Source organism: Rhinatrema bivittatum, chromosome 5, assembly GCF_901001135.1.
Source record: "Rhinatrema bivittatum chromosome 5, aRhiBiv1.1, whole genome shotgun sequence".
NCBI lineage: Eukaryota > Metazoa > Chordata > Amphibia > Gymnophiona > Rhinatrematidae > Rhinatrema > Rhinatrema bivittatum.
In genome coordinates this window covers 2,694,979-2,710,219 of record NC_042619.1, presented here as the reverse complement: position 1 = coordinate 2,710,219, position 15,241 = coordinate 2,694,979, and the positions used below count along the sequence as shown (strand labels likewise).

The window sequence follows — 15,241 nt, the reverse complement described above, 5'->3', positions numbered from 1 at the left end:
CACACATCTCAATTATTCCGTCTCATCACAAATTTCTGTGATTCCTGGTCGGCCCTTGTCACTTCCAGTACCGTATACTGCCATTCAGCCTGACGTCTGCTCCACGAGTATTCACCAAGTGCCTTGTAGTAGTCGCAGCATTCCTCAAGAGGCAGGGTGTCCATGTCTACCCTTATCTGGCCGATTGGTTGATAAGGGCCCCGACTCGGCAAGCCGCATTGGCGCCCTTGCATCTCACTCTCCATACCCTGATCTCCCTAGGGTTTCTAATCAACTATCCCAAATCCAAGATAGTTCCATCCCAAACCCTATCTTTTATAGGGGCTGACCTAGATACTATACAGGCGAAAGCCTTCCTTCCTCAGGATCGGGCTTTCACCTGGGCCTCTCTGGCACATCTTTTACAGACTCGAGTATCCTCAACTGCTCGTCACTTCCTCATACTGCTAGGCCACATGGCATCTTCGGTGCATGTCACTCCGATGGCCCGCCTAGCTATGAGAGTCATGCAGAGGACTCTAAAATCTCAGTGGGTTCTAGCTTGTCAGCCAGTGTCCAGCACTGTTCACGTTACCACACAGCTCTGACTTTCACTGGCCTGGTGGATGCAACACTCCAATCTAACTCAAGGCCTTAAGAACATAAGAAAATGCCATACTGGGTCAGACCAAGGGACCATCAAGCCCAGAATCCTGTTTCCAACAGTAGCCAATTGAGGCCATAAGAACCTGGCAAGTACCCAAAAACTAAGTCTATTCCATGTTACCATTGCTAATGGCAGTGGCTATTCTCTAAGTGAACTTAATAGCAGGTAATGGACTTCCATTTCAGGCTATAGAACCTCAAATTACCTTGACAACAGATGCCTCCAACTTAGGGTGGGGTGCTCATGTCGGCGACCTACAGATTCAGGGAGCCTGGTCTCCAGAGGAAGCCAAACACCAGATAAATTTCCTGGAGCTTGGGGCAATCAGATATGTACTGATTTCCGTACTGTACTCCAATCTATTATTTTTTCGAAAATTGATTACTGCAACTCTATCCTCCTTGGCCTTCCTGCCACCTACATCAAACCTCTACAACTCCTTCAGAACGCCACCGCACGCATCCTCACAAATGCCAATAAGAAAGACCACATCACTCCCACTCTCATTGATCTCCACTGGCTTCCCATTCAATCACGCATCATATACAAAACTCTTACCCTCATTCACAAAAGCATCACCAACGAACATTGCAACTGGATAAACCCACCGTTCCTACCTCGCACCTCCACAAGACCAACCCGTTCCTTCCTACGTGGAACTCTAGTTTTCCCCCTCTATAAAATCTACTAGACTTATCTCCACAACCAACAGAGCCCTCTCTCTCGCCGGCCCCACCCTCTGGAACGCCATGCCGCTAGACCTACGCACTGAAACCTCCACACCCATTTTCAAAAAGAAACTCAAAACCTGGCTCTTCCTCCAAGCCTACCCCCCTTCATCCTCGCCTACTGACCCTCCCCCTCGTTGACCCACTTCCAACTTTTACCCTCACTAGCCCCTTTCCCGTTTTCTTTCCCCCAAACAAGAACCAGCAATACCTACGAATGCATCATGGAACTCTGTATATAACCTTCTCTTGTTTATTATTGTTTTTTACTCTCTCCCCGCTCCCAACCTATGTTACTCCCAGTTGAATCCCTCCTATTAATTTATCTAGCATTCGCTTTGTTACTGCATCTTTTTGTTCACTGTTCTTTGTAAAGGCAACGCCTATATATATACTTTGGTTAGTAAGTTACATGTAAACCGGCACGATGTGCAAACGGTTATCGGCATATAAAACTGTTCAAATAAATAAATAAAATAAATGTCCTCAGGGTCCTTCAGGATTGCCTCTCAAACAAAGACCATCCTGATTCAAACCGACAACCAGGTGGCGATGTGGTACATCAACAAGCAAGGGGGAACTGGCTCCTACTTCCTGTGTCAGGAAGCTGCACAGATATGGGCGTGGGACTTTTCCCACTCGATGTACCTCACAGCCACCTACTTGCCGGGCGTGGACAATGTGTAGGCAGACAAGTTGAGCCGCACGTTTTTTCCGCACAAGTGGTCTCTCTACCCCACGGTAGCGGACACAATATTCCAACGTTGGGGTTACCCTCACATAGACCTCTTTGCGTCAGTCCACAACCGCAAAGTAGAAAACTTCTATTCCCTCACTCGCAGTCACCACTCTCAACCGAGAAACACTTTTGCCCTCTCGTGGGCCAGCGGTCTCCTCTATGCATACCCTCCACTTCCACTCATAATCAAAGACTCTCGTGAAGTTACGGAAGGACAAGGGCGTAATGATTCTGATAGCCCCTCACTGGCCACGCCAGATGTAGTTTCCAATCCTCCAGGATTTATCAGTACGCTGCCACATTCATGTCTGACCAGTGGGTCCTAAGTGTGATAAAACATGGTTACGCTTTGGAATTTGCTCGCCCGTTATGAGACCGGTTTTTGGTTTTCCCATGTTCATACCAGGAAAAGAAGCTTGCAGTAAGAGATATACTGTACAACGGCTGTGTCAGTTGGGAGCCATTGTCCTCATCCCCCCAGACAAGCAAAGAACAGGCCGCTATTCTATATATTTCATCATTCCCAAGAAAGAGGGCACGTTCTGCCCGATCTTGGATTTAAAGAAGGTGTGAACATGTCTCTTGAGATTCCTCGGTTCCGGATAGAGACTCTATCTTCCGTGATTGCAGCTGTGCACAAAGGGGAGTAACTGGCCTCCCTGGATTTGATCAAAGCATACCTGAACATAGGAATCCATTTAGATCATCAGAGAGATGAGGTCCATGATTCTGGGGGAACATTTTCAATTTTGCGCTCTCCCCTTCGGTCTGGCAGCTGCGCCCAGGACTTTCACCAAGGTAATGATCATGGTAGCTATGGCGCTCTGAAGAAAGTGAGTTTTGGTCTATTCCTTTTTTTAAATTTTTTTATTTATGAATTTCAAAATTTATAACAAACGAACATTTGTAATTGTATACAGATAAAAAAAACAATTCCCAAAATTAAAGTACAATTCAAAATTTTGAAGTATAACATTTATCTGTTTTATCTCTAAGCAAATCCAGGAGACACTTATTATAATTTGAGCGATTTAAAGGAATCAAAGCACAACAGAGAAGATTAATGAAAATCTCCTCCTTTAATAATCAGAGATTTCAGCCGGATCTTATTTTAGCTGTTAACCAATTTCTGTATTAGAGGGATGAGAATCCAGAAATGCCTGCAATTGAGATATCTCAAAAAGTACATATTTGTGCTCCAAATATTTTATTTCACATCTACATGGATACTTCAAAATGTATCCAGCTCCCCTGGCAAGGACTTCAGATTTTAATTTTAGGAATTCCTTCCTTCTCATTTGAGTAGTCCTTGCCAGGTCTGGATACATCCAGAATCTGTTGTCCATGGAATTTACAAAAAAAATTTGGTTAAGTCTGAGATTCCTAATTTTAAGAAATTAGAAATTATTGAAAATTCTTTGAAATATATTCATCTCAGGGTTTTGAATTTTCCTCTGCAAAACTTAATTCCTGCTAAGGAAATGTTTGAGTATTTGCAAAATATATTGAAAATACCTAATCAAGCGATACCAGCTTTTGTGAAAGTTTATTACTTACCGGTTAACGGTGGAATAGAAAATCAAATGGGAAATCTGCAGCCAGAGGCTCCCATGAATTTATAAGAGGTATTGGAAACCTCAATAGATACAGATATAACAACTAGAGCCACGCTTTTTGTATCCTTTTTATTTCCAACTGACAGCTCGATACTGTAAGGTGCGGTTGGAGATTAACTCGCTGTGGGCGCACAATTGGGACGCGTAAGGCGATCCTGCGATACAGTCTCCAGTTTCACACGTCCTTAGCGCTTCTTGAAACCGACCCGTAACCTTTTCAGCACGCAGCATGTATATGATATGTAAATGAACGAATTAGCTATTTAATGAACGAATTAGCTATTCCCCTCCGATACGGTGACGCGCGCTCCGATTATCTCCTTTGTAACCCACTATTTTGCCGTGTCCTTAACCTGTTAGTTTACCGCCTACCCTCTACCTGGTGTTAGTGTGGTGTTCGAACAGCTACCTACCGGACTGCACCATGGACGACCTCCATATATACTAACATTTGCAGCGTAAAGTTGCAAACATTTTCTTATGTTATATATATATGTATATATATAACATAAGAAAATGCCATACTGGGTCAGACCAAGGGTCCATCAAGCCCAACATCCTGTTTCCAACAGAGGCCAATCCAGGCCATAAGAACCTGGCAAGTACCCAAAAACGAAGTCTATTCCATGTTACCATTGCTAATGGCAGTGGCTATTCTCTAAGTGAACTTAATAGCAGGTAATGAACTTCTCCTCCAAGAACTTATCCAATCCTTTTTTAAACACAGCTATACTAACTGCACTAACCACATCCTCTGGCAACAAATTCCAGAGTTTAATTGTGCGTTGAGTAAAAAAGAACTTTCTCCGATTAGTTTTAAATGTGCCCCATGCTGACTTCATGGAGTGCCCCCTAGTCTTTCTACTATCCGAAAGAGTAAATAACCGATTCACATCTACCCGTTCTAGACCTCTCATGATTTTAAACACCTCTATCATATCCCCCCTCAGTCGTCTCTTCTCCAAGCTGAAAAGTCCTAACCTCTTTAGTCTTTCCTCATAGGGGAGTTGTTCCATTCCCCTTATCATTTTGGTAGCCCTTCTCTGTACCTTCTCCATCACAATAATATCTTTTTTGAGATGCGGCGACCAGAATTGTACACAGTATTCAAGGTGCGGTCTCACCATGGAGCGATACAGAGGCATTATGACATTTTCCGTTTTATTCATCATTCCTTTTCTAATAATTCCTAACATTCTGTTTGCTTTTTTGACTGCTGCAGCACACTGCACCGACGATTTCAATGTGTTATCCACTATGACACCTAGACCTCTTTCTTGGGTTGTAGCACCTAATACGGAACCCAAAATTGTGTAATTATAGCATGGGTTATTTTTCCCTATATGCATCACCTTGCACTTATCCACATTAAATTTCATCTGCCATTTGGATGCCCAATTTTCCAGTCTCACAAGGTCTTCCTGCAATTTATCACAATCTGATTGTGATTTAACTACTCTGAACAATTTTGTGTCATCTGCAAATTTGATTATCTCACTCGTCGTATTTCTTTCCAGATCATTTATAAATATATTGAAAAGTAAGGGTCCCAATACAGATCCCTGAGGCACTCCACTGCCCACTCCCTTCCACTGAGAAAATTGTCCATTTAATCCTACTCTCCGTTTCCTGTCTTTTAGCCAGTTTGCAATCCACGAAAGGACATCGCCACCTATCCCATGACTTTTTACTTTTCCTAGAAGCCTCTCATGAGGAACTTTGTCAAATGCCTTCTGAAAATCCAAGTATACTATATCTACCGGTTCACCTTTATCCATATGTTTATTAACTCCTTCAAAAAAGTGAAGCAGATTTGTGAGGCAAGACTTGCCCTGGGTAAAGCCATGCTGACTTTGTTCCATTAAACCATGTCTTTCTATATGTTCTGTGATTTTGATGTTTAGAACACTTTCCACTATTTTTCCTGGCACTGAAGTCAGGCTAACCGGTCTGTAGTTTCCCGGATCGCCCCTGGAGCCCTTTTTAAATATTGGGGTTACATTTGCTATCCTCCAGTCTTCAGGTACAATGGATGATTTTAATGATAGGTTACATATTTTTACTAATAGGTCTAAAATTTCATTTTTTGAGTTCCTTCAGAACTCTGGGGTGTATACCATCCGGTCCGGGTGATTTACTACTCTTCAGTTTGTCAATCAGGCCTACCACATCTTCTAGGTTCACCGTGATTTGATTCAGTCCATCTGAATCATTACCCATGAAAACCTTCTTCTCCATTACGGGTACCTCCCCAACATCCTCTTCAGTAAACACCGAAGCAAAGAAATCATTTAATCTTTCCGCGATGGCCTTATCTTCTCTAAGTGCCCCTTGAACCCCTCGATCATCTAACGGTCCAACTGACTCCCTCACAGGCTGCTGTTTTTTGTTTTTTTTTAAGTTTATAAGGTTCTCCTCTTTCCCCCTGCTCATTTGAGGGAGTCTAGTTGATTTCTTGCTGGCTTGGGTACAGATTAATACCGAGGGACTGCATGTGGCACCTCATCTTAAGTGGCAGTAAAACTTTCGCTGTCTCCATCTACTGGAGGGGAGGCAAAACCCAGGAGTCTGGACTGATCTGAGGTGGTACAGGAATGAGAATTAGCAGGTAAGAACCAATTTTCCTATCCCTGAGAGAACAGTCACAATTCAAAAATTAAATATTTTTAAATAAAATAAAAGCTTGTCACATTCTGCTAATGAGGCATCCATTACTTTAAAAAGCAACCGAGAGCCTGTAAATCATCAGGTTCTGATAAGTTCTTGATTTAACTAAACAGTGCTAGAAATTGCTCATCTTCCAATACTGGAACTGAAATGGGAAAAGCCAGTCTTCCTGGTCTCTGTCAGACGAGTGAACTGGAGAGGAGGACACTGTAAGAGAAGCCCTTGAAGGACAAAGGCTTCGTGTATTATTTAGTTCTCTTTCAGAATCATTTAGGTCAACCCACCCATACCCCCACCCTCCCTCCCCTCACCCTTTCCCTATACCCCCGCCACCCTCCCACCGTGCTCCACTGTAACCCAGTTAAAACTTACAACCTATATGTCGAAATCAAGACTCCGTTTTTACCTGCTGTAACTGCTGTAAATAAGCTAATACTTTATATATATGTGTTTAATTGTTTAATAAGTTATCTATATAATCCACCATAACTGCTGTAATTAAGCTTTAATATATATCATTATATAATCTATTTATTCCTCATTAACCGCTGTAAAAATCAACCTTGTTCTAACCTCATTAAGCAACCTATCCTGTAAATACTGATATGTTCCTTGTACCCTTCTCAGCTGCTGTCTTTCCTCCTTTACCTCTCTCCCCCCTCTCCCCCCCCCCCTCTCTTCGCTCCTGCTCCACTCCCCCACTCCCTGTTTTTTGTAATTTCCTCCTTTCTCAAGTTTATTGTAAACCGGCGTGATGTGCTTGCACGAACACCGGTATATTAAAAGCTGTTAAATAAAATAAATAAAATAAATAAAAATAAATAAATTAGTAAGCAATGTGAAGGTTTTGATGCCAGGGTAATATCATGTAAAAGAATGGGGCTGCTGTGTTTTGTACCGCTTGTGACCTGTCATCTGACTGTGATTTAATTCTGTATAAAGTGAATTGCAGTAATTCAAGCTACATGAAGCACTGATGCCAAATTAAAATATGAAAAAGAGGTATTCAGATCTTTTTAGCTTTCAAAGCTGGTTAAAAAAAAAAAAAAAAAAAAAAGTAGTTGTGGACCATATTTGAAATTTTGGTTGGTAAAGATAATTCTGAATCAGTGTTAACCCTTAGCATCCAAACGTCAGCCTTTAATGGAAACTGTATTCTTTCAAAAGTTAAGGATGGTGCATTCCTCCCAGTCCAGGATGGGGTATTTTTTTCCCCTGTGCCCTTATCTCTCATCTCACTCTTTGTTGCAGGTGTTGAAGGGACACGATGACCACGTCATCACTTGTCTACAGTTTTGTGGCAATCGAATTGTCAGTGGCTCAGATGATAATACACTGAAGGTGTGGTCTGCGATCACAGGAGAGGTGAGAGACTCTGAGACATTGTAGATGCCCCTCATGCAGTCTCTAGTCACCTGCACACTGCCATCTCCGCAACCCGTGGCCATGCATCCATCCATACATATATAGAAACATAGAAATGACGGCAGAAGAAGACCAAAAGGCCCATCCAGTCTGCCCTACACCTACACCTTCATCACCGCTGCCTGCACTCCCAGCGCTGTCTCTGCATGAATGAAACCTGTCCTGGGAGACCCCCCAGCCACTCAGTTTCAGGTTCTGGACTTTGCATATGCGTGAGAGAAATTTGCATGCACTGCCTTTAGTGCATGTATGTTCATTGTGGATATGCTGGGAACAGATGTCTTTTTATTTATTCTGTTTACATGTTTTTTTTATTCTTGACCTGTTCATGTGTTCCTAAAGTAATACATAAAAAGTAGAGGTTTTAGAGGGATCCAGGTACCTGTATCGCTGGGTGTCAAATTAGCCGCAGGCAGAACAGCGTGCAGTGTGCTGTTTGGAGAAAAGTACCTATGTCTAATTGAATTTTCAGTTGTACATAGTTTATGTAATATAGCTTTATGAGGATTTTTATTCTGTGCTCTTATATTTGGATTTTAATTTTTGGATCTTTTGATAATATTTTTTGCCTTTTGAAATCCAAGCTTAAGGTGTTTATATTCAGATAAAGAAGGTACTTCCCTGTCCCCAGAGGGCTTACAGTCTTACAAAAAGCATCAGCAGGATAAGACCTCTGGCTTCTCCACTCGCTTGTATGATATTAACTTTGATGTATTTTTTATTTGTTTGTACACCACTTTGAACAATTTAGCCAAACTGAATTAAATGAGACCTCAGAATAAGACCGTCCAGCCTGCCCACATCTCAGCTGCCAGCCACAGAGCAGGACCACCGGCATTAATTCATTTGTTATCCAAAGCAGTCTGCTTGCCTTCCTTGTTTGGGCAGAATTGCATACAGGATCTTCTCTTAGTTTCTTTGCCATGCCCGTGTAATGGTCTAAACAGCCAAAACACACGGGTGGCTCCTGCATCATTTTGATAGCAGGAGAAAATGCATTTCTTTCTCCAGTGTTGCACTACATGCAAAGTCTAGCTTCTTGGGTTTCTACTTCAGTTCTCTGCATATTTCTGTTATTAATTTGCAATCCCTTATTCTGCATTAGGTGAGGGGTCTATCTGCGTTCTCTATGTGTGATTGAAGGGAGATATTTTGTTAGCATGAAGTTTCTGTGTAGGGATCTATACCAGTCTGATTTGTTCTGTTTTCCCAGTAGGAGGCATATTGGGACTTTAGGGTCTCTGAGAGAATAGTGTCTCTAAATGGATTTGTTTTGCGCACACCATGACGGGAATGAATATCCCTCGTAAGCCAGGGTATGCTGTCTGATCTCACTCGTATTCGTTTCTTAATACTTGTATTATACCAAAGAGAGCTGCCTGCTGGACTTCCCAGCTCATCTGTATTTTTCTGCCACATTTTCTTGGACCAATGTAATATTTGCAGTGCTGCCTTTTCTTAGGTAGGGTTGTTGCTGTTTGATTCTGGCAGTTAGTGCTGTTTTGGTATGGCAGGTTTGCTCCATATGTGCTGTGTATTTTTTTTTTTTTTTTTACATGTTTTATGTTATATCACAAAGGGTCACTATTTTTAAACTTCTCCATACTGAATCACTGTGTGAGGTTAGAAAGAAATTAAATTCAGGAAAGGTGTCAAGACAATGCTTTTCCGGGAGGCTTATGGATGTTGTAAACAATTTGGCAGTGGCATGATATGAGGTTTGATATTAACCTGAATTGTTTTATTAAGTATGTGTGTTGTTTTAAATATATTGGAAGTGCTATTTCATGTGTTCGGCACCGAATATAATTTTATAGAAGCTTGTGGAATAGAAGATTATAAATAAAAGTGGTAGTGGGAAGAATTTGTTACTAAGGTAGCACCAGAATTTGAATATTCTTCTGGTGTGGTGAGTCGTAGTAGAATAAAACTCATTCACTTTTTGTCTCACACTCTTCACTTCTCTCATAGTCTCTCTTTCTCCTCTTGGCAGTGCGTGCAAACTCTGGTTGGCCACACAGGAGGCGTCTGGTCATCTCAGATGAGAGAGAACATTGTTGTGAGTGGTTCTACAGACAGAACGTTGAAGGTTTGGAACGCGGACACCGGTGAATGTATCCACACTCTGTATGGACACACATCCACTGTGCGCTGCATGCACCTCCATGGGAACAGGTATACCTGGCAGTAAGGGGAGAGGGGGGAAAGATGAGCTCTGTATGGACACACATCCACTGTGCGCTGCATGCACCTCCATGGGAACAGGTATACACCCGGCAGTGAGGGGAGAGAGGGGGGAAAGATGAGCTCTGTATGGATACACATCCACTGTGCGCTGCATGCACCTCCATGGGAACAGGTATACCTGGCAGTAAGGGGAGAGGGGGGAAAGATGAGCTCTGTATGGACACACATCCACTGTGCGCTGCATGCACCTCCATGGGAACAGGTATACCCGGCAGTAAGGGGAGAGAGGGGGGAAAGGTGAGCTCTGTATGGACACACATCCACTGTGCGCTGCATGCACCTCCATGGGAACAGGTATACACCCGGCAGTGAGGGGAGAGAGGGGGGAAAGGTGAGCTCTGTATGGACACACATCCACTGTGCGCTGCATGCACCTCCATGGGAACAGGTATACACCCGGCAGTGAGGGGAGAGAGGGGGGAAAGGTGAGCTCTGTATGGACACACATCCACTGTGCGCTGCATGCACCTCCATGGGAACAGGTATACCCGGCAGTAAGGGGAGAGGGGGGAAAGATGAGCTCTGTATGGACACACATCCACTGTGCGCTGCATGCACCTCCATGGGAACAGGTATACACCCGGCAGTGAGGGGAGAGAGGGGAAAGGTGAGCTCTGTATGGACACACATCCACTGTGCGCTGCATGCACCTCCATGGGAACAGGTATACACCCGGCAGTAAGGGGAGAGGCGGGAAAGATGAGCTCTGTATGGACACACATCCACTGTGCGCTGCATGCACCTCCATGGGAACAGGTATACACCCGGCAGTGAGGGGAGAGAGGGGGGAAAGGTGAGCTCTGTATGGACACACATCCACTGTGCGCTGCATGCACCTCCATGGGAACAGGTATACACCCGGCAGTGAGGGGAGAGAGGGGGGAAAGATGAGCTCTGTATGGACACACATCCACTGTGCGCTGCATGCACCTCCATGGGAACAGGTATACACCCGGCAGTGAGGGGAGAGAGGGGGGAAAGGTGAGCTCTGTATGGACACACATCCACTGTGCGCTGCATGCACCTCCATGGGAACAGGTATACACCCGGCAGTGAGGGGAGAGAGGGGGGAAAGGTGAGCTCTGTATGGACACACATCCACTGTGCGCTGCATGCACCTCCATGGGAACAGGTATACCCGGCAGTAAGGGGAGGGGGCATGGGAACACAAGGGGTAGGGTAGTAAGCTATAAACACCTCCATAGGAACAGGCAAGCTGGTCGAGGGCAGGGGTGTACTGTGCATTATGCATCTCCACAGCAACAAGTATGCAGTAGGCGGGGTCGTAAAGTATACACCTCCACGGGAATAGGTATGCTGTGGGTGGAAGGGGATGGGAACTGGTACACAAAGGAAGCATGGCAGTAAGGGAGGAACCTTCATGGGAACTGGTATGCAAGGGATGGAGTGGTAAGGTGTACATCTCATGCGAACAGGTAAGCTGGGGTAGTGCAATTAGGTTTATACCCCATCAGGAAATGATATGCAGGAGACAATTGAAGGAGCTATGCACCTCCATGGGAATTGGTATGTAGGGATGCATGGCAACAAGGTCCATACACCTCCCTGGGAAGTGATATACAGGGAGCAGAGCGGCAAGCTGTGAGCCTCCACCGGAACACAATGTGTGGGATGGCATACGGTAGTATACACCTTTATGGGATTAGGGACACGGGGGCAGGAAACCAAGGTGTATACCCTTACAGAACAGCTATCCAGGGGGAAACACGGCAAGACACATTTCCTTTGGAACAGATAGGCAGAGGATGGGGCAGAGAGACAAGTGCCTCTACAGGCACAGGTGCACATGGGATGGAGAAGTTAGTACAGGAAGCTTCCTGAGACTGTACATTGCATATAGTAAGGACCACAGCCAAAATTGCTGATATCATTTATCTTCTAATAATAATTGTCTTTCTCTGAAGACCAGCAATTCACCTGAATTGCACAAGTGAATCATGGGACTGCACTTGATGCAGAATAGGCAGAATATTCCAGAGTTCCCTTTTAAGCCTTTCACTGCTCATAACTACTATCAATTTAATAGTGTTGTTGGATGTACAAAGTTCTGTATAATGGTAATACGGAGTTCCTGTATGAGAAGTTTGGTTTACTGACTTGAATAACTGAAATTCTGGCAAAACATTAAAGTGGTTTACAAAGCAAATAGAATAATACAGCAATATGTAAACAATAGTAAAAAAAAAAAAAAGCATCTGCAATAAACTCGAAAATACAAAGCATTTTTCAGTCTGTTTCCTCATGTTGGCCAGGCGGGTGGTAAACTATCCCCACTACTATACTCTTCTCTTTTACCCTTGGAATTTCTATCTATAAGGATTCCAGAGTTCAGTTTGTTTCCTGACAAACTTTTATCCTGCCCTACTTAACATACAGTGCCACTCCTCCACTAATTTTATATGCCCTGTTATGCCGATATAATTTGTACCCTGGTATTAGTTTCTCACTGGTCATCCACCTTCCACCAATTCTGAGGTGCATTTTATGACTTTTATCTTTCTTTAGCGCCATACATTCTAACTTTCCAGTCTTATTTTTCAGACTTCTTACATTTGCATTCTGACATTTTAAAGTGGTTTTATTTGTATTTTTATATTTCTATGGGGACAAGTAGGATGGCAGTCCTCGCACATCATCTGGTGGAGCCCAGGACAGAAAACATATGTCAAAGTTTCTAGAAATTTGACTGAGCCTCACTGAGTATACCCACGATTATATTATGTCACGCAGGGTCCCTTCAGTCTTCCTTTTTTTTTCACGTAACCCAGTGGTTGCAGTCTTTGAGACTTGTTCTTTTTTCAACTGTATTGCCTTTTATTTCAAGTCAACATGTTTTTGGGATTCCAGCCATTCCCCTGATACATGAGGACTATGTCTATCACAGATCCCTATGATAGATGTGTTGGTACTTTAGGGCATCGCATGATTTCCAGAGTTGCTGCAATACACTCAAATGGTCCCCGAAGGACGCCAGTCCCATATGGGAGGTCATGGAATGTCTCTTTGGGCACTGGAAGACCAATCCATCAGCTTGGAAATTTGGTCATCGGCTCCTTCAGTGTCAGTGGCTGGTAGAGATTCCGGAGACATGCCATCATCTAGCCCTTCCTGGTTGAAGAAGGGATCGGCAGTATTCTTCTGTCTCCTAGCAGGTGGAGAGGGTGCAAAAGCCTACAGTCTGTGTTTTTGGGCCTAGGATTAGGCGGTAGTAAAAAAGTTAATTAGTTAAAATAGTTTTGAGTTTAAAAAAAAAAAAAAATAAAGGAAAGAAAGGTAGGTTTGGGACTGAAAGGAGGACCGCAGAGGCTTACCTGCTGGTCCCTGTCCCCGCCTCCCAGGGGAGGGTAAGGTCCTGAGGGGACTGTTCCTCCTGGTCGAGGCAGCTGAGGAGTGGGGGAGCCCCATACCCGGCGATTCAGACCTGGGGGTGATACCGGTGGGGCCGGCTCACTCCCCCCAGCTGGCTCTGGACACGAGGTAAAAAAAAAGTGCGCCCAAAACCCCGGCTGTCCCGCCGGGGTTTTGGGCGCGCTTTTTTCTCTCTCTCTCTCTCTCCTGCGGCAGGCCGGATCGGGGCGGGGGAGGGCCCTGTTTTCATTTTTGGTGCGCGGGCTCTTCTCTTCGCGCCGCGGCGGAGCATGCCTCGCCAAGCGGCTTGCCGGGCCTGCGGGTCCGCGGCAGCGCGGCTGTCCAGAGACAGCCTTTGTTCCGGGTGTGTGGGAGGGGGAGAGGGAGGATCGGCGTCGGGGACCCGGGGGGGGGTCTGAAACCTCGCGCCGGGTCCACTGCGGCTCCCTCAGGGTTTTCGGGGGGTCGTCTTCTTCGGCGCCGGTGGCGGCCGCCATTTTGGGGACCTCATTGGCGGGAACGGCAGCCATTGTCTCGCCTCGGAGAGCCGAGAAAAACGCGGGACTAAGGGACAACGGGGATGATGAGGCCCCGCCAAGGTTATCACCCCAGCAGAGACCGGCTGGGGGAATAAGTCCTGCGAGGCCCCTTGGCAGCAACGAGGATTCCCCCGTGGAAGGGGGGGACGATGAGGGGTCGTCGGACTCCTCTTTTAACTCGCAATTTGTGCTGCTCATGCACAAGGCCTTTAAGGCCCGCCGCATGGCCCGGAAGAGGACCCAGGGAAATCCGCCCTTGGAGTTAGGTTCAACGTCCGGCAAAAGGGCCAAGTCCGGGCCGGGGGCGGAGGGTCCAGCCAGGGGTCCGACCCCTGCGGTCCCGGGGGGTCGGGGGCCAGCAAGACTCCTCCACGGAATCTGAGGAGCCAATGGAGGAGCAAGATTTCACGTCCCAACCCCCGAGGGGGGTGGAGGGGGACGGAGAAACGGGGTCCAAAGGCTCGGGCCCGCCTCATGGAGCTGAGGGAGATGATCCGAAGGTAGTCAGATTATTTAGCAAGGACGAACTGGGGCCTCTCATTCCAGAGATTCTGGGGGAGCTGGGAATCCCGCTTCCGCAGGTTGAGTCGCGTCTCGGTCAGACGGATCCGGTTGTGTTGGGGCTCCAGGGTCCTCCAGCGTTTCCACTGCATTTCTCGGCCTCGGATTTGCTTTTTAAGGAGTGGGATACTCCAGATTTGGGGCTGAAGGTGGCAAAAGCCATGGATAAGTTATATCCCCTGCCGGAGGATGTGCGAGCTGTTGCGCTTACCGAGAATAGCAGCCTGATTCCACCCTAGTTGAGTTGGTGCCCATTCTTTTGGAAAAGATTCCCCTTTACCCAAAAGATTGTCCAATTCCTTACAAAACTGAATCCCTTTCCCTTCACCATTGTCTCACCCATGCATTGCTTCTGGGGACCTGTATGTGGAACAGGGAGCTTTACAAAGAATACTACCCTAGAGGTTCTGGGTTTCAGTGTTCTGCCTAAATTTGACTTCCAGAACCTCCTTCCCACAACTTCCTATGTCTTTGTTACCCACATGTACCACAACAGCCAACTTCTCCCCATCACTGTCTAAAATCCTGTCTTGGTGATGTGTGAGGTCTACCACTTTTGTACCAGGCAGGCAAGTTATTAGGTGATCTTCACATCCAATAGACATCTAGCTATCTACATTCCTAATAATTACGACAGCTGATCTAACCCTTCCCTTCTGGGCAGTATCCCTGGGACACTCATCCTTGATGCTAGAGGACAATGC

The 15,241-nt window shown here is 45.4% G+C and overlaps 1 protein-coding gene across 3 annotated transcripts in view; it reads left to right on the top strand.

The window, feature by feature from the left end:
* Positions 1-15,241, top strand: part of LOC115091734 (F-box/WD repeat-containing protein 7-like) — a 137,822-nt gene that overhangs the window by 82,722 nt on the left and 39,859 nt on the right. For all 3 annotated transcript variants that reach the window (XM_029601898.1, XM_029601897.1, XM_029601899.1), the window contains 2 exons: positions 7,648-7,761; positions 9,815-9,996. In XM_029601898.1, the coding sequence (XP_029457758.1) occupies positions 7,648-7,761; positions 9,815-9,996 (296 nt within the window). The remainder of the gene's footprint in view (positions 1-7,647; positions 7,762-9,814; positions 9,997-15,241) is intronic.